The following is a 23,606-nucleotide window of genomic DNA, read 5'->3' as shown; positions in this document are numbered from 1 at the left end:
CAAGGCTTCCTGTCATTCTGGAGTTGTTGCCCTAATAGCCCTATTACGGATCATTCTGGACTGCCAATAGTGTCCAGTGTTGTATGGGCTTGTCATCATACACTCTGTGCCCCTGGTGGATCATGGACCCATTGTCTTTCTCACACCCTGTATGCCCAATCAGCAATTGATTGTGTCACAAATTGCCTTTAAGTGGACTGATGTGCAAGGTGGTCAGAGTACATCGATAAGCCACTGCACTGTGACTGACACAGCCTCTCTGCTCCAGACAGTGGATTCAGTTGAAGAGTGCCAATATACTGTATTTTCACTGGCCACACTGCATAGAACCCCATCCCCATTCCCCTTTCTCTCTTGTGCTTCCTTCCTTGTAACCACTCACCCCTAACTGTCACTCACTCTGCCAGGTGGTGTATAAATATACTGAGAGAGAGAGAGAGAGTCATCATTAGCACAAACAAATCTGGGACCAGTCCTAGCGAAACAAAGCCAGTGAGAGAGCTCTCCTTTTAGTGTGGCAGAGTGTAGCCAAGTGGATCTGCCCGCGGACACGCACACAAATCAAATCATATTTTATTTGTCACATGCTTCGTCATCAAAAGGTGTAGAATAATAGTGAAATGTTTACTTACGGGCCCTTCCCAACAATGCAGAGAGAAATAAAATAGAATCATTGAAAAGTAATAACATGTAATAATAAATACACAATGAGTAAATATAACCTGGTTCTATACACGGGGTACCAGTACTGAGTTGATGTGCAGGGGTATGAGGTAATTGAGGTAGATTTGTACATATAACTAGAAATAAAGTGACTAGTCAACAGGACAGATAATAAAAAGTAGCAGCAGCATATGTGATGAGTTTTAAAAAAGTGCAAAAAGTGCTAAATGCAGATAGTCTGGGTAGTTATTTGGTTAACTATTTAGCAGTCTTGTAGCTTGGGGATAGAAGCTTTTCATGGTCCTGTTGGTTCCAGACATGGTGCATCGGTGTGGTAGCAGAGAGAACAGTCTATGACTTGGGTGGCTGGAGTCTGACAATTCTTTGACACACACACCATTAGTCTATCAACCCAGTGGGATAGGAGAGAGGAGGAAAGGAGACAAGCAGTGTCTTTCTGTGCCACTTCTACAACAGCTGTTTCAGACTGGTGCTGCTCATGAATGGTAATATGGACTTAATACAACTCGTGTTTTCCAAATGCAGTATTTTGGAACAGGTGGATTGAAACACTGCCTGTGTGACTGGCTGTGTGACATACCTGATTGGGAGTGTGAAATAGGGTATTTGACACTCTTTCTGTCAAGTGGGTTTAAAGGTTTGAGAGCTCCACTTCCCTTACAAAGGTGTTGTTGTCGCATGCTCCTCATACTAATATGTTACTAATACCTCAGCAATGTCATCACTTTATATTTCTCTGGAACCATGATAGCGGGTGCCTTGAAGCATGTGTGAGGGCGGGAGATGTTATTAGAGCGAGCGCAGTGCATCCTTCCGCGCTCGAGAACAGAGATGCTCCATTGAATTCATAATAAACGACACCATACACAATAAACAATAGATACATTGTGTTATGGTGTTTTTGGAGGGTTAGCTTTATGAAAAGTATTCTGTGAGAATGATCAATAAAGAATGTCCGGTATGTCCTTGTTTTGCTGCAATAACCCAAGTAGGTAACCTTAGTCGTTCTATTTTATTTCCGAGTAACACAAGCCCGCTGCATAATGCTAACAAGGCTGGGATGGTGTTTAGAAGTATATTAATGTGTCTATTTCAACTGCTAATATTTTGGTTAGTTCAATCTAATTAAATCAAAATTAAATGGGGTGATGAAACTGCAGCGCTGCTCTAACCTAGATCAACACAACTGATACAGTTACACTTTCTTTGAAACAATACCTTTCCTTGTCATTCCATTCCTGTGAATCCATGACCTCGTTTAGCCTACTTTCAATGTAACTACACTGAACAAAAATATAAACGCAAATGTAAATGGTTGGTCCCATGTTTCATGAGCTGAAATAAAATATCCCCAAAAAGGTTCCATATGCACAAAAATATTATTTCTCTAAAATGTTGTGCACAAATTTGTTTACATTGGCATATCAAGAAGCTGATTAAACAGCATCATAATTACACAGGTGTACGTTGAACTGGGGACAGTAAAAGGCCTTCAAGTTTTGAGGGAGTGTGCAATTGGCCTGCTGACTGCAGAAATCTCCAACAGAGCTGTTGCCAGATATTTTAATCTTAATTTCTCAACAAGTCGCCTCCAACTAAGTTTTAGAGAATTTGGCAGTAGGTCTAACCAGCCTCACAACCGCAGACCATGTGTATGGTGTTGTGTGGGTGAGTGGTTTGCTGATGTCAACGTTGTGAACAAAGTGCCCCATGGTGGCGGTGGGGTTATGGTATGGGCAGGCATAAGCTATGGACAACGAACACAATTGCATTTTATCGATGGCAATTTGAATGCAGGTTCCCTGACAAGATCCTGAGGCCCATTGTCATGCCATTCATCCTCTGCCATCACCTCATGTTTCAGAATGATAATGCAACGCCCAATGTCTCAAGGATCTGTACACAATTCCTGGAAGTTGAAAATGTCCCAGTTCTTCCATGGCCTGCATACTCACCAGACATGTCACATATTGAGCATGTTTGGGTTGCTCTGGATCAACGTGTACGATAGGGTGTTCCAGTTCCCGCCAATATCCAGCAACTTCGCACAGCCATTGAGGAGGAGTGGGACAACATTCCACAGGCCAGAATTAACAGCCTGATTAACTCTGTAAAGGAGATGTGTTGCGCTGCAGAAGGCAAATGGTGGTCACACCAGATACTGTTTATTTCATCCAAGCCACTACCTTTTTTTAAAGCTATCTGTGACCAAGTCATGTGAAATCCATAGATTAGGACCTAATGAATTTATTTCAATTGACTGATTTCCTTGTATGACAGTGACTCAGTGAAATCTTTGAATTTGTTGCATTTATATTTTTATTCAGTATAGTTCCACTGATTCTTTAGTTAGCTCACTAGCCTATATTGTGGAGGTTGAATATTCAACATTCTGTCAATGAGTGGGGGGAGGCAAATAATATAGCCTACAATATAACATAACAATATGAAATAGATGGTAAACGTGTCTATGACAAGTAGCCTAGTAATACCAACGGGATAGAGCACCTAAGTATTGTATTGAACAATGCTGTTACTCGGTCCTCCCATAGGCGGGGTCATTGACCAGAAATTTCATGGCAAGATCTGGTTTCCATAGTAAGATCAGCTGGAGCATTGAACTGCTGTTCCACTAATTGCCAAAGTAATGCCAATTAAGTGAGTGAGCCATATAAGTGAGTTGTGACAGAGAGAGCTCTGAATTTTGTGAAGATATGGGATATACATTTTAAATGATAAATATAGACACCCACCTGAGCGACCCATACACTAAGGATAAGTCTATCTGTTTTAAAGGCCTGCTGCAAGTAGCCTATACGCAGCCAAGACAAAGATAAATGCGATCAGAGACCCACTAAAGCAGCACCGGCCCCTCAAGAGTCTAAGCTTACCTGGCAGGGTTGGTCCTACAAAGCCAAAACCCCTGGATGGTTGAGCATAATATACAAGGAATTTATCAAAGCTATTAATGAGAACCTTGACGACCTTGTACCTAGCCGGTGGGGATTCCGGTGGGGTGCTCCAACCCAGGCAGTGGCAGTGCTGGCAACACTAGCTGCAGTAACCCATGGGAAGAGGGTCACACTCGGACAATCAGAGAGGGGGCAAAATATTGTGGTCTTGGTGGCACAAAATAATCAGAGGTCTGACTGCACAGAGATGCTTGGAAAATGGTCACAACAGGGGACCAGCATGTGTGTGTTCCTACATGATTCCATATGTGTTATTTAATAGTTTTGATGTATTCTCTATTATCACCCGTCATAGACTTTTCTTTTCTCTCTGCTACCGCACGGAAAGCGGTACCCGATGCACCAAGTCTGGAACCAACAGGATAGTGAACAGCTTCTACCCCTAAGACATAAGACTGGTAGTCATCACATACGCTGCTGCTACTGTTTATTATCTATCCTGTTGATTAGTCACTTTATTCCTAGTCATATGTACATATCTAACTCAATTACCTCGTTACCCCTGCACATCGACTCAGTACTGGTACCCCGTGTATAGAACCAGGTTATCTTTACTCATTGTGTATTTATTATTACTTTTATTATTATGTGTTATTACTTATCTCTTATTTCTCAATGATCTTTCTCTCTGCATTGTTGGAATGGACCTGTAAATAAGAATTTCACTCTTAGTCTACACCTGTTGTTTACAAAGCATGTGACAAATGAAATGACCCCAAAGATGCTAACCTCTCACCATTACCATTAACAGTAACAGGGGTAATATCTTGGGGTTAAACAAAATCTCTTTCTCTGAGCAATTATATTAGTATAAAATAATACAATTTCCTGAGTTATTTTTGTTTTTTACAATATAGCTCAGTATTTTAATAAATTATTTTATACAGTCACAATTGCTGATTTTTATCAATGATTTTGGAACCGACTATCTTGGGTCTGCGTCCCAAATGGCACCCTATTCCATTTATAGAGCACTCGTTTTGTCCATGGCCCATAGGGCTCTGGTCAAAGTAGTGCACTATATAGGGCAGTGTTTCCCAACCCAGCACAATAGTGACTGTCCAGGGTTACAATAAAAATGTGTACTGCTGGGTGTTCTCGAGGACCAGGTTTAGGTAACACTGATATAGGGAGTAGTGCACTTTTGACCACAGCCCTATGGGTCTATGCACTATATACTATAAATAATAGGGTGCTATTTGTGATGAAGCCATTGACTTGATAAGGGCTGCCAAAACCTCTGAAATAAGGTTGAATGGACTCACTGAACCCTAAAAGTCAGTGACAAGTGACATTGACAAATGTAAAACAACAAACTCCCTCACGACGCCAGGACAGCGGAGTCAATCACCACCTTCCGGAGACACCTGAAACCCCACCTCTTTAAGGAATACCTAGGATAGGATAAAGTAATCCCTCTCACCCCCCCTCCCCCTTAAAAGATTTAGATGCACTACTGTTCCACTGGATGTCATAAGGTGAATGCACCAATTTGTAAGTCGCTCTGGATAAGAGCGTCTGCTAAATGACTTAAATGTAAATGTAAATATACTAGCACACACTTAGAAATGCAAGCCCAATACATTGAATCAGTCTAAGATTCAAAGATTAAATTCTAAGTAGTATGATTGTTTGGCTATTAGGACAGATACTACACTATATTGTATCATTGTCTGTGATTAGTTAAAGACCTCCAGAGCCAGACAGTGGCTGAGTTATTAGGCAACTAGCGAATGTAATATCCTGTTCTGTCATCCTACACTGTAAAATATATATGTTAATTTAACGTACAATTGTTAGGCAACCAGCTGCAATAGGATTGTGACTTTACTCAGCATTTGGGCATATAGCTGAACCATCTAGAAGAAAAAGAAACGCACACCTATTTAGGCGAGGTGCTGGCTAGCGGAGTAGAAAACTTGAAAATAAAAGAGAGCCGCACACTCTAGGAGGTCAGATGCAAAAATGTAATTACCAACGTTTTGACAGCCAAGCTGTCTTCATCAGGGTATAATCACAAATACTGCGGGATGACTCGTTTATGTAGTGTCAAAAGACACAGGTGTCTGTAATCATGGCCAAGAGTGGCCTAATATCATTGGTTAATTATCAAATATTAAAATGGCATACAAAGAACAGCATACAAACAACAAATGGATAGCATACGATCATAAATGAATTTGACTACACAAGCTTACAAACAATTACAATGGCAAAGTTACAATAATCACAAGAATGGCTTCAGATCAAAGTCTACGTTGAGACCGAAGGGCGCAAGGGTCTTTAAGTTAAAGATCCAGGCAGCCTCTCGTTTTAACAATAAATTATCAAGGTCACCCCCTCTCCTAGGGAGGGTGACATGTTCGATGCCAATATAACGCAGAGACGAAATCGAGTGGCCTGCCTCCAAGAAGTGGGCCGCAACTGGATAAGTAAAGTTTTTACACCTGATGGTGCTACGATGCTCTGAGATACGTACTTTTACTTCGCGCTTTGTTTTACCAACATAATTGTTACCACAAGGACAAGTTATAAGATAAATAACTGCCTTAGTGGAGCACGTAATAACACCTTTGATTGGGATCTGTTTCCCTGTTTGTGGGTGTTTGAAGGATCTACATTTATAAGTGCCTTTGCATTGAGCACAGCCATTACATTTGTAATTTCCATCCAGTTGTTCAGGAATATCTTGGGGTGGTAAATCAGAGTGTACCAATTGGTCTCTAAGATTTCTGCCCCGCGAGAATACGACCAAGGGAAGGTCCGAAAACACATTTCCGAGACTATCATCGGATTTTAGAATGTGCCAATGTTTGTGAACAATTCCCTTAATTTGTTCAGAACGCTTTGAATAGCGGGTAGTTAGAACACAAGAATGCGTCTTTTTGCGAGACTGACCTTGAAAAACGTCATGTCTCATTTTGTTTAGAATTTTCCCAATGGCAATATTATCTCCTTGAACTTTCTTTGCGTCTCAGCCATATTTCTGTCGAAATCTGATTGTTTTTTGCAAATTCCTTTGATTCGACAGAATTGGCTGTAGGGTAAACTATTTTTCAAGGGAAGTGGGTGACAACTATCAGCCCTCAACAAACTGTTACTATCAGTAGATCTCCTGTAAACATCAGTCTATAGAACATTATCTTCACACAAGATCAGAAGCTGACATGATTTGACGTGTCAGATTGCAAAGTAAATCTCAAATGATCAGAACAAGATTTAAGAAAAGCATGGAACGCCTGGATCTGTTTTGCATCATCCCTCCATAGAACAAAAATATCATCAATATACCGTTTCCAAATAATGATGTTAGCTAAGAAAACATTTTTGAGAGGATTGAAAATAGACTGTTTCTCCATGTAACCCACATACACATAGCATAGTTAGGAGCCATGGGGGATCCCATAGCAGTACCCTTCGTCTGAATAAAGAAATAATTTAGAAACATGAAATAGTTGTGTGAGTACTATTTCAGCCAATGTTATAATGCATGCACTGGAATGTAGTTCATTAGGGTCACGTTGCAGAAGAAAATATTCCATAGCTTCAAATTACCACCCTCGTGTGGAATATTTGTGTATAACGACTCAACGTCAAAAGTTACTAACAAGGTATTCTCAGGGAGAGGATCAATAGATTCAATGATAGAGATCATACTGCTGGTGTCCTTTACAAAGGAGGGGAGCTGTTCTGCGAGTAGTCTAATAAAAAAGTCAACAAAAGTAGATAGAGGGGCCGTTACTGCATCAATGCCCGCTACAATAGTGCGCCGTGGAGGTTTTGTAACATTCTTGTGTAATTCCGGCAAAGTATAGAAAGTGGCAATTTTAGGGTGCTGAATAGCCAAAAAGTCATGTTATTTTTTTGGTTATCTGACCAGAACTTAAATACCCATCTAGGACAGTAAAGATAGTATTCTGAAATTGGGAAGTAGGGTCACTTCTGCGTTTCTTGTAAAGAGTGTTGTCAAGCAGCTGTCTATAACACTCATGTACATAAACTGTCCTATCCATGAGTACAACCGACCCACCCTTATCAGCAGGACAAATAAGGACTGACGTATCGGATTGTAAATCAAGCAGAGGCAGATGAGACTGTTCACACGGTCCCGGAACCCACGGGACTCAAAATGATCTCAAACTGTGTTTTTAATACTAAATTAAATTAAACACAGACGACCCCTTGCTAATCAGTAAATGCTCAGGTATATTGTGGAGGACTGTCATTAAAATTTCTTCACGGGAATCTGGTAAAATTGTGTTTGTAGTGTGGCTAGACACTGAATGACTCTGAATGCACTGTGCATGCAGTCAAAGCTACTAAGCACAGAGTGCTCTCAAATTGTTTGCTGATTTTGACAGCAGATGACAGTTATATTCCTAATATACCCAATACATTTAGAAAAAACAAGTTATATTAAGTGGCTAGCTAACAATTATTCTTATTTCCCTCACTGGCTTTCCTTCATTTCAAACGTGAGCTTGTTCGAGGTGTCAGACTTGACGACAGTTGATTGGTTGGCCAAAATTCTGGGGCTGCATCCTGCACTGAGAATTGCCAGGGTAGGGAAGATTCATTATTGAGACTACCTAAATACCTAAACTGGAACAGCCATCTCAGCATCAGATGCAATAAAACCAGCTACTAACATATTGGATTAGTTTAGAAAAATGTATGTTATTCATGTTTGTGTAGCATCAAATTAATCAACCAATCAAAGTATATGCAAAAACACAGGAATTGAAACAAACCATTCTGAAAAATCTATCTGCAAGAGAGCATGCTGGGAAGTATGATAATGATGGGCATAGTTTTAGTTGTTTTGAGCAAACATGAATTTGTCATTTTACTCAACAAGCTTGTTCAAATTCAACTGACTTTGAGCAGTGTTTGTTGATTAAAACACACTGACACATTAGCTCAAGTTCTTGTCCTTTTGAAGTCCACTCAACTCACAGAATGACACTGATTAAGCAATTTGTTAAGATGGCTTTTGTAGTGTACGACATTCATAAAATATGTTTTTTTCATCCTACTCTATATGATTCTCATGAAAATTGCCACAGTAGTTACCATAGTGTTTCCTTCCTAGTTGAAAGAGTAGACATTCATTCTCACCTGCCCTGGCTGGCGTGTGTCGTGTGGCACCCCATTTCATTCATTACAGAAGAACACTAGTGAAAAATGGAATTAGTACCGTCATACTTCACTACTTGAGCCCTTAATTTGCAGTACACATAAAAGCCTTTGATATATAACTCTGTTGTCATGCATCATCTCATTTATCTTTCTACTACCACTTCAACCTGCCTATTGGTCTTTTTCATAAATTACCAGCTTTGCAAACAAAGCAACAATACTGACATCCAGAAGCTTCAATTAGCTAGGCCAATACATCTTTATGAACCAGGATACAAATGTGAAACATGATTGGATGACTATTCATTACCCTACCCTGAGTCTGTGAGATAACAAAATGTTATTGATTTTATGTTGAGAGAGAGAGAGCAAGAGAGAGAGAGAGAGAGAGAGAGAATTTAGGCTTAGGCAGGAAGTTCATAGAAATATTATCATTGTCTTGGAGAATTGTTAATTGTTGTTGAAGTGGTACCCCTTTCCTGCAGTCAAATGACCAAATCGCTCTCTAGTGGGTGGAATATTATTCATATTTTTTCATAATTAAATCAACATTATTTAAAACAAAATGCCACAAATATCTGGTTTTGTTATATTTCAGTCCTCTAAGATGTACACTGAGTATGCCAAACATTAGGAACACCCTCCTAATATTAAATTGCACCCTCCCTTCCCAGAACAGCCTCAAAATCATTATTTAACCCGTCTCCTCCCCTTCATCTACACTAATTGAAGAGGATTTAACAAGTGACATCAATAAATGATAATAGCTTTCACCTGGATTCACCTTGTCAGTCTATTTCATGGAAAGAGCAGGTGTTCTTAATGTTTTGTACACTCAGTATATAAAGTGCAATATTGGTATGAAAACTCAAAAGTTTAATACATTTCAACTTTATATCTGAAATAGTACAGGTGTCTTCTTTTTTAATCCCATAACCATGCGCGTGAGGTGTATACTTTTGTTTCAAAGTAGATTTGTTTAAGACTACCAAGGCACACCACACTCTGTGTGACCCTGATTTAGCCCACTGCAATAAAAGGTTAAGCAGTTTTATTCCCACTGTGGGAATAGTAACCTTGTCTGAGGATCTGATTGTATGGATAGATTACTGGGTTGCTTGCTATACTCACGTTGTGTTTTTTTCAGTCCAACACTTTACTCCATGTAAACTGGTGTATCTGTCAGCACATCCATTGTCTCAGGGCCTTTCTATCTTTTTTTCCACTTGAGCTTGATTGCTCTCCACTAAAAAACTAAAATAGCAAACACTCCAGAATTCACTAGAAGTCCAAGCCCAACCCTCTCATAGGACCTATTGTCTCAAAGCAGTTTGCATGATCCTTGGCCAGCATTTAATAACTGTTTGATATGTCTCACATAGCTCCAAACAAACTAAACTGACAACTTTTGTGCAAGTCAAGCATTCAAACTAACTGTGTGAGAAAGTGCCATAAGAGTCCCATGGCTAAAAAGTGTTTTAGTTACTCGGCTGTGTGGTCTTTGAATGCTCTACAGACCAGTTTGAAACTCCAGGATCTTGTTTCTTTGGAGCAGCTTTCAAGTTTGATTGACTCGTCTTACTGATGAATGTGATTGTCATTAAGGGTTCACACAGTGGTATGTAACCCTCTCACCAGGCTTGAATATGACTCTCACAATATTAACTTACATAGAGTATCTCAACAGCATGGGATGTTAGGTGAGAAGGACATCTCCAATAAGAATCCCTATTGTAAACTATCTAGGGTGATGACAAATAGGGTATTAACTTCAGATGGAATTATTATAGTTTTTTTTATTGTACAAGGATATACTTTCCCATGCATTAAATTGAATTGAAACAGTAAATGACTCCACCAAGGCAACATACATAAGGTTAAAAATGTGTATTATTACATTTTCAAAGCACCACATCAAAATTTAAAAAATAATAATAACCCATGTCCAAATTATTTCAATCTTGCTTAACCATAAATGACGACACACATAAAGTCCAGAAGCATCCCACCGTTGTAGTTACTCACTAACGTTACTCGGAGATATTCCCTAACTGAAGTATAACAGTTCCTTGCTGGTTTCCTCACAAGTTCCACAGCAAGCACAGCTATCAATGCAGACAGTACTCTTTAGCTGTAATCGATATCCCATGGGAACATGAACTCATTCATCTTTCCCAAGCAAATCTCTCTCGGTGTCATACGATGCTAGGCTTTTATTTAATTTTTTATTTCACCTTTATTTAACCAGGTAGGCTAGTTGAGAACAAGTTCTTATTCACAACTGCGACCTGGCCAAGATAAAGCATAGCAGTGTGAACAGACAGCAACACAGAGTTACACATGGAGTAAACAATAAACAAGTCAATTTTTTAAAAAAAAAAGAGTCTATATACATTGTGTGCAAAAGGCATGAGGAGGTAGGCGAATAATTACAATCTAGCAGATTAACACTGGAGTGATAAATGATCAGATGGTCATGTGCAGGTAGAGATTCTGGTGTGCAAAAGAGCAGAAAAGTAAATAAATAAAAACAGTATGGGGATGAGGTAGGTAAATTGGGTGGGCTATTTACCGATGGACTACGTACAGCTGCAGCGATCGGTTAGCTGCTCAGATAGAAGATGTTTAAAGTTGGTGAGGGAGATAAAAGTCTCCAACTTCAAAGATTTTTGCAATTCGTTCCAGTCACAGGCAGCAGAGAACTGGAAGGAAAGGCTGCCAAATGAGGTGTTGGCTTTAGGGATGATCAGTGAGATACACCTGCTGGAGCGCGTGCTACGGGTGGGTGTTGCCATCATGACCAGTGAACTGAGATAAGGCGGAGCTTTACCTAGCATGGACTTGTAGATGACCTGGAGCCAGTGGGTCTGGCGATGAATATGTAGCGAGGGCCAGCCGACTAGAGCATACAGGTCGCAGTGGTGGGTGGTATAAGGTGCTTTAGTAACAAAGCGGATGGCACTGTGATAAACTGCATCCAGTTTACCGAGTAGAGTATTGGAAGCCATTTTGTAGATGACATCGCCAAAGTCGAGGATCGGTAGGATAGTCAGTTTTACTTGGGTAAGTTTGGCGGCGTGAGTGAAGGAGGCTTTGTTGCGAAATAGAAATCCGATTCTAGATTTGATTTTGGATTGGAGATGTTTGATATGAGTCTGGAAGGAGAGTTTACAGTCTAGCCAGACACCTAGGTACTTATAGATGTCCACATATTCTAGGTCGGAACCATCCAGGGTGGTGATGCTAGTCGGGCGTGCGGGTGCAGGCATCGAACGGTTGAAAAGCATGCATTTGGTTTAACTAGCATTTAAGTGCAGTTAGAGGCCACGGAAGGAGTGATGTATGGCATTGAAGCTCGTTTGGAGGTTAGATAGCACAGTGTCCAAGGAAGGGCCAGAAGTATACAGAATGGTGTCGTCTGCGTAGAGGTGGATCAGGTAATTGCCCGCAGCAAGAGCAACATCATTGATATATACAGAGAATAGAGTCGGCCCGAGAATTTAACCCTGTGGCACCCCCATAGAGACTGCCAGAGGACCGGACAACATGCCCTCCGATTTGACACACTGAACTCTGTCTGCAAAGTAGTTGGAGAACCAGGCAAGGCAGTCATTAGAAAAACCGAGGCTACTGAGTCTGCCGATAAGAATATGGTGATTGACAGAGTCGAAAGTCTTGGCCAGGTCGATGAAGACGGATGCACAGTACTGTCTTTTATCGATGGCGGTTATGATATCGTTTAGTACCTTTAGCATGGCTGAGGTGCACCCGTGACCGGCTCGCAAACCAGATTGCACAGCAGAGAAGGTACGGTGGGATTCGAGATGGTCAGTGATCTGTTTGTTGACTTGGCTTTCGAAGACCTTAGATAGGCAGGGCAGGATGGATATAGGTCTGTAACAGTTTGGGTCCAGGGTGTCTCCCCCTTTGAAGAGGGGGATGGCCGTGGTGCCTTTCCAGTCCTTGGGGATCTCAGACGATATGAAAGAGAGGTTGAACAGGCTGGTAATAGGGGTTGCGACAATGGCGGCGGATAGTTTCAGAAATAGAGGGTCCAAATTGTCAAGCCCAGCTGATTTGTACGGGTCCAGGTTTTGCAGCTCTTTCAGAACATCTGCTATCTGGATTTGGGTAACGGAGAAGCTGGGGAGGCTTGGGCGAGTAGCTGCAGGGGGGGTGGAGCTGTTGGCCGAGGTTGGAGTAGCCAGGAGGAAGGCATGGCCAGCCGTTGAGAAATGCTTGTTGAAGTTTTCGATTATCATGGATTTATCGGTGGTGACCGTGTTACCTAGCCTCAGTGCAGTGGGCAGCTGGGAGGAGGTGCTCTTGTTTTCCATGGACAGCCATGGCTAACCTCAAGGCTGTCAAATACCTCCACGATGAGACGGTAGCTTCAGTCTTCACTAAGTCTTTCTTAACAAAATTATAACAACTCTCTTATAAAATAAAATCGAATTTCCCTTCAAAACTCGGTAGGTATGGGTTTTGTTCTATTTTTATCGTCTTCTTTTATCATTTTTCTTCACCAATATCATAATGTAATGTCCATCCTTTTCAACGTCTCTCTCGCTCTTATTTTCCCAGGCCTCCCGTCAACCAGGTTAACTCCCATTGGCCACAGCTTAACAAGTGACCTTTGATATGTGTGTGTTTCGACGTCTATAATTTGTTCATGGTGTGGCTATGTCTGTAAATTATTATGTTGGAGATTTGTCTGAAACTTTGTTCTCCCCTGCCGCTGTCTTAGTTGGACCAGGTCTCTCTTGAAAAATAGATATCTCAATGAGATTACCTGGGTAAAAATTCAATGAAAAAGGATAAATTATTCTAGTCTTTCACTTTTGTGTCAGCAGCATCAATGTCTCTTTGTGCACTGTTGGCTTTCACTGCAAATACATTCTCAATTATGTTTGATAGATCTTTGCATATTGTTGAATTGGAACCATCATATTGATTTTAGGGGATCAAGATATGAATTCTTAAGACCACAGACAGCCAGTGTAAGGAGGCAAAAACTGGAGAAATACCTGCAAAGTAAACTTTTAAACTCCTCCAAAACGTTGCCAAGGACTTTGGGAATCTTCCAAGCTTTTGGCATATGGCTCTGGGTGTTATTTCTTGTTATATTGGATTGCTTTGGATAATGGTTAAAAAGCATCAGCCATTCATCAACACCTGAGGTGAGATCAATCACTTTAAGGCTATAACTCTAGTCACTTGCAGTAGCTACTTTCATTAGAGTGAATGTACAGAGGAATGAACTAGAAATGAAGCTAAAATGCAAGCGTTGTATTCTACTAGTCCTGTCGTATTGCTTGGGCCTTCAATCAGACTTTGAAATAGCAGTCATTTCATTTTTTATTTTTTATTTTAGCGTCCCTAGTCTGGATTTCCTCTATTGAAGTATGTTACAGAAATAGTTGCATGATGTGCATCCATCAGACAAAAGGTACCTCAGTAGAGTAATCATGACTCTTTTACTACAACAAAAAAATCACATTTTGTAAAAAAAAATAAAAAAAATGTACAATTGATTTGGGAACCTAAATTCCATTCCCCCTGTGTCAATGTAGCAAATTAAAGTGTGTTGTTTGCTTTCCCTCTCTTCAAAACTTTTCCCTCACTACTCTTTTTACTCCCCCCTGCAGTTTGACATGCAGCGTATCACCCTTGAGGAGCTGAAACACATCCTGTTCCACGCCTTCAGAGACCACCTGACCATGAAGGACATCGAGAACATCATCATCAACGAGGAGGAGAGCCTCAACGAGAACTCGGGACACTGTCAGGCAGACTTTGAAGGAAGTGAGTTGAGTAGATTCTGTAGCCTGTGGAGAGAGATGGAGGGTGGATGTTTGGGAGAGAGAGAGTCTGCTAGCTGTCATCGGTGTAGCAGAGAGTGCTGCACGCCCGTCCACCCGTCAGGATGGATCTGACTCCACCTATCAGGATCCATAACCGTCAGACTCCACCTGCTGATTTATTGATTGAAGGTGTTCATGGTGTAGGAAGTCATTTGGTCACCTGGGCTATGATGAAAAAAGGTGTCATCAGGGAGTTATGAATACCATAGCAGCAGGGAAGGGTGTTTAGGTTGATATGAATCTTTATTTTTTGTTTTATATTGGGTCGTTCCACGAAAAGAATGCCTTTTGCGTCCCTTTGATATTTTAAGTACAAATATTGCACCAATATAGAATTTTAAAAGCCTGCTATATTAATTGAAGTGCCCTTTAATATAGACCACATGGAGAATTCAATAAATCCTATTTTCTTATATGAATAAAGGCTTGCTAATGTGCCAAAATGCACAATTTTGACATGTCCCTCCATCAGCCCTGTGTCACTTCTAGAAAGATTTCAAACCACTTGATCCAAAAATGTCTCCAAGTTTCACCATCATTGTAAAAATCGAGTTATTTTTTGTTGCTTTGACATAGACATTTTTAAAGACTTTTTATTTATTTAATGTGATTAGTGATTCATTTACATCTGTCCTTTATTTTAAGATCAACCCTGTTAAGTGAATTACACTCGTTTTAATATGTTGAAACTATTAATTTTAAAATGTTTTTTCAAAAGAAACATTGAACATCTAATAGTCAAATCCTAGTATCAAAGCAGGTGAGCTGGTTCTACTCTTTTTGGCCTTTTTCTGGTTTTGTGGTGGAAAACTGAGCGGGTTGAGTATAACACGTCAACCCTGTTACCCATAGATAGACAGGCTAGAAATGTTTTAGCAATTAAATTGTTTTGGTGCAGCTTGCACTCAATTACCATCACTGTTGCACACAATAAGCTTCCATTCCCTCATTCACAAAGGGATGTATGGCTGATTTAAGATGACATCGGCAACCTGTTACGGTCAACCCTGTTACTTTATTTGGAATTCAATAGGCACTTCCTAAAGTCTATTTTAAAAGTATCCACTTGAGATGGGAAAACATATTTTTATGAAGTTGAACATGTGCTGTTTTTGACAGAATGTTAAAATTAGGTGGAATCAAAATACTTTTTGGACCAAGTTACACTTCTCTAAAGGCACTGAATTATTGGAATGACCCTATTATGTCTGTAGTGAAGATGATACAACCATTGAATGTCAGGAGCAGGAGACCAGTGTTCAGGTGAATCATTACAAAACATAAAATGTAGCATTTCCCCTTAGATCTGAGTCCAACTAGAACCTCCTTCCCCAGTAAGCTGTTGGTTCTGTAGCCTTTCAGGTTAGAGCTAAAATAGACACTCAGAGGTCATTCCCTTATTAATCTCTCTCTGTTGCAGTCTGAGACACACTGCTCCTTGTGAAACTGGAAAGGCTGTGCGATGCAGCAGACCCGAAATGGCCTGTAAATTTACTGCTGTAAGAGTGGCAACAGACATCAGGGCTGGACATGGATTGTAAGGTGCTTTATCAGAGTATTAAAACCCGGAAGGTGAGACTGAGAGATTACAATGTGTCCTCTGTGCGAATGGGATGTTTCAACTGGGTTTGTGACTGGGAGTTATAGTTAGCACCACTATGGGCTAAATCACGTAGGGGAAGAGAATATCAGGCTCCAAAGTCTAAATGAACAGTACCCGCTATTGACGAACACTTGAATGTGTTCTGACCTATAGAAATAAATACTTGATGTCGCTGTAGGGCACAATTGATTGTGTTATCGTAAAATGCTTCATGATACAGGTATGACAAATCTATACATTTTAGCTCATTTTGATGACTAATTTGAACAAAAAAAAACTGTTAAAGTTGACTTTTGTGTAAGTAAAGTGATTTGTTCAGTGCTTTCTGACATCATAGTTGTAAATAGCTTGTGAGAGTGAGAGAGTGAAATGTAAAGGGAGGCGGGGGCAGCCTACACAGGACTTTGTACCTGCAGGTCATTGGCCCAGCCCATCTAATTACCACAGTTACCACGGCCCTGTAAACCAGCTCCGCTGTTTCCAGGTCACTGATTGGGCAGGGGGAGGGAGATTTGCTGACCATTTCATGCAGGAGGTAGTCTGAACCGGATAATGATATCATGGCCTGAAGTTCAAATCAAATCTAACTGTATTTGTCACATGCACGGAATACAACATGTGTAGAACTTACCCTGAAATGCTTCCTTATAAGCCCTTAATAACCAACTGTGCAGTTCAAGATGAGTTCAGAAAATATTTACCAAAAGACTAAAGTCAAAAATTATAATAAAAGGTAACACAATAATAATAACAATAACGAGGCTATACACCGGGGGTACCGGTACCGAGTCAGTGTGCGGGGGTACAGGTCAGCCAAGGCAACTTGTACATGTAGGTAGGGGCGAAGTGACTATTCATAGATAATAAACAGCGAGCAGTAGCAGTATACAAAAGGAAGGGGGGTCAATGTAAATAATCTAGTGGCGATTTCATTAATTGTTCAGCAGTCTTATGGCTTTAGTCAGAAGCTGTCAAGGAAGCCCCTCGGTCCCAGACCTGGTGCCCCGGCACCGCCTGCCATGCTGCAGCAAGAGAAAACAGTCCATAACTTGGGTGACTGGAGTCTCTGACAATTATATGGGCTTTTCTCTGACACCGCCTATTATGTGGATGTTCGGAAGTTTGGATGTTCAGAAGCGCCTTAAGGTGCTACCCTCTGTAGCGCCTTACTGTCAGATGCCGAGCAGTTGCCATACTAGGAGGTGATGCAACCGGTCAGGATGCTCTCGATGCAGCTGTAGAACCTTTTGAGGATCTGGGGAAGCATGCCAAATCTTGTCAGTCTCCTGAGGGGGAAAAGGTTTTGTCGTGCCCTCTTCACGACTGTCTTGGTATGTTGGACCATGATAGTTCATTGGAGATGTGGACACCAAGGAACTTGAAACTCTCGATCCACTCCACTACAGCCGCTTCAATGTTAATGGGGGCCTGTTCAGCCTGCCTTTTCCTGTAGTCCACGATCAGCTCCTTTGTCTTCCTTACATTGAGGGAGAGGTTGTTGTCCTTTCACCACACTTTCAAAGCACTTCATGGCTACAGACGTGGCAGTGGGAGCTTACTTGCTCGCCTACGGATTCTCAGAAGGCATCCCGATCTGTGCCCCTTTTCCTGCGTCTTTTCTTCAAGCAAATTACGAGGATCTGGGCCTGTTTCAGTGAAAGCATGATATCCTTCTCGTCGGACTCGTTAAAGGAAACAGTTTCTTCCAGTCCGCGGTGAGTAATCGCTGTTCTGATGTCCAGAAGTTATTTTCGGTCATAAGAGACGGTAGCAGCAACATTATGTACAAAATCATTTTAAAAAATAAGTTACACAAAACACAAAAAAAACTAAGACAATAGCACAATTTGTTGGGAGAATGTAAAACGCCAGCCATGTTCTTCGGCGCCATCTTTTTTCGCGGGTAAACGGGGGGAGTATCTATGACTTTCAAGCTGTGTGTGTGTGTGTGTCTGTGTGTGTCTTTGTGTTTGTGTGCGTGTGCGTGTGAATGTGTGCATGCTCACGTGTGTGTGTGTGCATATTTGTCCAGTTGTAATGTATATTTGTGTCAGTTCTATTTTCCTCTCGGGTCCCACTGTGCTGCAGCCACAAACACAAACACATGATCTGACAGAGAACAGAGCCTCACCTGAAGCATAGGATTGATCTCACCTCTGCTTTCTTTCTGCCAGAGTCACTCTCCCTGCCACTTACTCCTTTCCTTTCTTTCTTCCATCCCTCCCTCAATCACTTACTCACTTTCTGACACCTAAACTATATGATTCAGAAGGAGCCTGGTGCAGTTTGTTCAATAGTAATTTCTCACCACACTGCTGAAAATGACTTGGTATTAGGCTGTCTCTTTTTCCCTTTCTTACACAGAGAATGGCAAATGGCAAAAATATGATGTGTAATGTGATGTGCCAGCTGGAAATTAAATGCATCTTTCTCTTTCTGGCTTTCTCTCTCTTTCTCCCTTTCCCCCTTTCTCTCTTCTATTAGTCCATTCTAAAAATAAGAACCGGCAGACGTGCGTGAGGAAGAGTCTGATCTGCGCTTTCGCCATGGCCTTCATCATCAGTGTCATGCTCATCGCAGCCAATCAAATGCTGCGGAACGGCCTGGAGTAGCCACGCCCGGCCACGCCCACTCTGAGCGGGAAAAACAAACCTGCATGTGCATGATGACAGTGGGTGAGGTCATTTCCAGTTTCTTTAGAAGAAGAAAAAACGACTTCAAAAATGCTCACTGATGGTGACTTACAAACAAAGAACACTGACTGATAAACCACCAGATTTTTCTGAGTGAATGACAGTCCGACATCCAACGACACTGAGAAGCCAGCATGAGGAGGCCAGCGAGACCCCTCATAACCCCTTTACTCTGGCAGGGACATTCAAGGGCTGACTTTCGCTTACTCTGCTGTCTCTGTTCCCTAATGCAATAAAAATACAAGTACAGGAGTTCAGTACTCTTCTTCTCTTCCCTTCCCTACCCAGAGTCTTCATATGAAGGTACTTCAGAAGGCAATTTTAACTTCTTGCCTCAGAAGGCAGAATTCATGGTGGATTGAGACAGGCCCTCAGTGTATCTGTATAAGGCAGCATCCTTGTAGATTGAGACATATCCTCAATTGTATCTGTGTGAGAGAGATTGGAGTTAGGAGTGCCTCCTGCGCTGCAGCCTGATGAGCCTGAAGAGCTACGGGATGCACCGCTGCAATCTGGCTACGCACACACGCACTTATGCATGCACTAACACACACACGCACACACACACACACGCACACACACACACACACATGCACACTCACGCACACGCACGCACGCACACACACACACACACACACACACACACACACACACACACACACACACTGAATTAATTGGCCTGTTATTCTAGTTTCCTGAGGGGAGGTGGAAGCCAGCTCATCATTGGAGCATACAGTAAGGCTTTGGATGTGACAGGCATGATGGTGTCGTCTGCTGTAGGGCTGGTGTTTAAGCTGTTCTAGAAGCTTTCATCCGGAGTTAAGGAGTAAAATCGGTTGGTATTCTTGTGGCCAATATTTTCCCAATATGTAAAATTGAAAAATACCTCACTCTTACTTTCTCTGTGGAAGGTTCTCCAGTGCTAAACAGAACAGTGTTTGGAAGACCATAGCTGTGAAAAGTCTGGGCTGTAATTTACCTATGATCTAATTCCTCTTGAGGTAGGTAGGTCTGAACTCCTGTATTGTATTGACTCTCATGGTAATATTGAAACCACCTTCAGTTTTGCTGAGGACTGCTTGTAATAGCTACAGTACTGCATGCGATCAAGTCCAACGTTGATATGTAAATATGTATGTAACCCATGATGTTGTTGTCTAAGTGTATTGGTTGACGGTGTTCTATGTGCATGATTGTTGGTACAGTCTGCTCTAGCAGATTTAGAGGTGGAGGGAAGGAGAGAGCACTGTGAAACCAGATGCTAATGCCTTCCACGTCACAATACACAGGCAGGTAGACAGACAGACACAGCTCTCTGGTCAAAGCCATAGAACTCAATAGAGATGTACTGAATGAAGAACACTAAACGGTTGTTGTTTTCTGTTACAAATGTGTATTTGTGTATTTACAAATGTGTAGGAACAGTCCATCATTTGTGGGTTCCTACACCCACCCTTTTGCACTGTATAATAAGTCCCATCTATCCCCATGAGCAGAGAGGAGAGTAGAATCACAGACTGGTGCAAGAGCCCCATCTAGAGGTTGGCTCCAGAATTCTGATATCTTTTGTAACAATTTATGTGCTCTCCTAACCAGGGTGTTAGTGCAGCCTGCAAACACTTTCTTTTTTTTCACCTTTATTTAACCAGGTAGGCCAGTTGAGAGCAAGTTCTCATTTACAACTGCGACCTGTCCAAGATAAAACAAACAAAGCAGTGCGACACAAACAACAACACAGGTCGCAGTTGTAAATGGAATAAACAAGTGTACAGTCAATAACACAATAGAAAAACAAGAAAGTCTATATACAGTGTGTGCAAATGGCATGAGGTAAGGCAATAAATAGGCCATAGTAGCGAAGTAATTACAATTTAGCAAATTAACACTGGAGTGATAGATGTGCAGATGATGATGTGCAAGTAGAAATACTGGTGTGCAAAAGAGCAGAAAAGTAAATAAAAACAATATGGGGATGAGGTAGGTAGATTGGATGGGCTATTTACAGATGGGCTTTGTACAGCTGTACAATCTGTTTGCTGCTCAGATAGCTGATGTTTAAAGTTAGTGAGGGAAATATAGAGCCTAATATACCCTGAGCCGAGAGTTAGCAGGCCACACTAACGCCATGGACCAGAGCTAGTGCTCCGCCAAAATGGTGTCGCTCTGCATACTGTAGTGCTCTCATTTATTACATGAAAGTTTTGCGGAAATGTTAGCTGAATTATCCATCCCTTGTATTCAGATGTATAATCATCAGAACGTGAAATGTTGAAGTATAATATTATGATTCTATCTATCTTCTCTGTATTGAACGTTTTATGAAATGGTGAATGTTCTACCAAAATAAATGTTGTTTCGATTAACTGCACTGTTTGTGAAACATACCGTTGAAGTGGGAAGTTTACATACACTTAGGTTGGAGTCATTAAAACTCGTATTTCAACCACCCCACAAATGTCTTGTGAACAAACTATAGTTTTGGCAAGTCGTTTAGGACATCTACTTTGTGCATGACAAGTCATTCTTCCAACAATTGTTTACAGACAGATTATTTCACTTATAATTCACTGTATCACAATTCCAGTGGGTCAGAAGTTTACATACACTAAGTTGACTGTGCCTTTAAACAGCTTGGAAAATTCCAAAAAATGTTGTCATGGCTTTAGAAGCTTCTGATGGGCTAATTAGCATAATTTGAGTCAATAGGAGGTGTACCTGTAGATGTATTTCAAGGCCTACATTCAAACTCAGTTCCTCTTTGCTTGACATCATGGGAAAAACAAAATAAATCAGCCAAGACCTCAGAAAAAATTGTAACCCTCCACAAGTCTGGTTCATCCTTGGGAGCAATTTCCAAACTCCTGAAGGTACCATCTGCACAAACAATAGTACGCAAATATAAACACCATGGGACTGCGCAGCCTTCATACCACTGGGGAAGGAGACGCGTTCTGTCTCCTACAGATCAACGTACTTTGGTGTGAAAAGTGCAAATCAATCCCAGAACAACAACAAAGGACCTTGTGAAGATGCTGGAGGAAACAGGTACAACAGTATCTATATCCACAGTAAAACAAGTCCTATATTGACATAACCTGAAAGGCCGCTCTGCAAGGAAGAAGCCACTGCTCCAAAACCGCCAAAAAAGCCAGACTACGGTTTGCAACTGCACATGGGGACAAAGATTGTACTTTTTGGAGAAATGTCCTCTGGTCTGATGAAACATAAATAGAACTGTTTGGCCTTAATGACCATCGTTATGTTTAGAGGAAAAAGGCGGAGGCTGGCAAGCTGAAGAACACCATCCCAACCGTGAAACACAGGAGTGGCAGCATCATGTTGTGGGGGTGCTTTTCTGCAGGAGGGACTGGTGCACTTCACAAAATAGATTGCATCATGAGGCAGGAAAATGATGTGGATATATTGAAGCAACATCTCAAGACATCAGTCAGGAAGTTAAAGCTTGGTCGCAAAGGGATCTTCCAAATGGACAATGACCCCAAGCATACAGTGGGGCAAAAAAGTATTTAGTCAGCCACCAATTGTGCAAGTTCTCCCATCTTAAAAAGATGAGAGAGGCCTGTAATTTTCATCATAGGTACACATCAGTTATGACAGAAAAAATTAGAAAAAAAATCCAGAAAATCACATTGTAGGATTTTTAATTTATTTATTTGCAAATTATAGTGGAAAATAAGTATTTGGTCACCTACAAACAAGCAAGATTTCTGGCTCTCACATACCTGTGACTTCTTCTTTACGAGGCTCCTCTGTCCTCCACTCGTTACCTGTATTAATGGCACCTGTTTGAACTTGTTTTCAGTATAAAAGACACCTGTCCACAACCTCAAACAGTCACACTCCAAACTCCACTATGGCCAAGACCAAAGAGCTGTCAAAGGACACCAGAAACAAAATTGTAGACCTGCACCAGGCTGGGAAGACTGAATCTGCAATAGGTAAGCAGCTTGGTTTGAAGAAATCAACTGAGGGAGCAATTATTAGGAAATGGAAGACATACAAGACCACTGATAATCTCCCTCGATCTGGGGCTCCATGCAAGATCTCACCCCGTGGGGTCAAAATGATCACAAGAACGGTGAGCAAAAATCCCAGAACCACACGGGGGGACCTAGTGAATGACCTGCAGAGAGCTGGGACCAAAGTAACATAGCCTACCATCAGTAACACACTACGCCGCCAGGGACTCAAATCCTGCAGTGCCAGACATGTCCCCCTGCTTAAGCCAGTACATGTCCAGGCCCGTCTGAAGTATGCTAGAGAGAATTTGGATGATCCAGAAGAAGATTGGGAGAATGTCATATGTTCAGATGAAACCAAAATATAACTTTTTGGTAAAAACTCAACTCGTCGTGTTTAGAGGACAAAGAATGCTGAGTTGCATCCAAAGAACACCATACCTACTGTGAAGCATGGGGGTGGAAACATCATGCTTTGGGGCTGTTTTTCTGCAATGGGACCAGGACGACTGATCCGTGTAAAGGACAGAATGAATGGGGCCATGTATCGTGAGATTTTGAGTGAAAACCTCCTTCCATCAGCAAGGGCATTGAAGATGAAACATGTCTGGGTCTTTCAGCATGACAATGATCCCAAACACACCGCCCGGGCAACGAAGTGGCTTCGTAAG

At 41.4% G+C, this 23,606-nt stretch overlaps 1 protein-coding gene across 2 annotated transcripts in view; it reads left to right on the top strand.

The window, feature by feature from the left end:
- Window positions 1-21,318, top strand: part of caln1 (calneuron 1) — a 106,423-nt gene extending 85,105 nt beyond the window's left edge. For both annotated transcript variants that reach the window (XM_065024470.1, XM_029672555.2), the window contains exons 5-6: window positions 14,444-14,600; window positions 18,747-21,318. In XM_065024470.1, the coding sequence (XP_064880542.1) occupies window positions 14,444-14,600; window positions 18,747-18,874 (285 nt within the window). In that variant the 3' untranslated portion in view covers window positions 18,875-21,318. The remainder of the gene's footprint in view (window positions 1-14,443; window positions 14,601-18,746) is intronic.
- Window positions 21,319-23,606: the final 2,288 nt, after the last annotated feature.

This window comes from Oncorhynchus nerka, linkage group LG11 (assembly GCF_034236695.1).
Source record: "Oncorhynchus nerka isolate Pitt River linkage group LG11, Oner_Uvic_2.0, whole genome shotgun sequence".
NCBI lineage: Eukaryota > Metazoa > Chordata > Actinopteri > Salmoniformes > Salmonidae > Oncorhynchus > Oncorhynchus nerka.
Note: the sequence above shows the minus strand (reverse complement) of the source record. Positions and strands in the feature narration are given on the sequence as shown.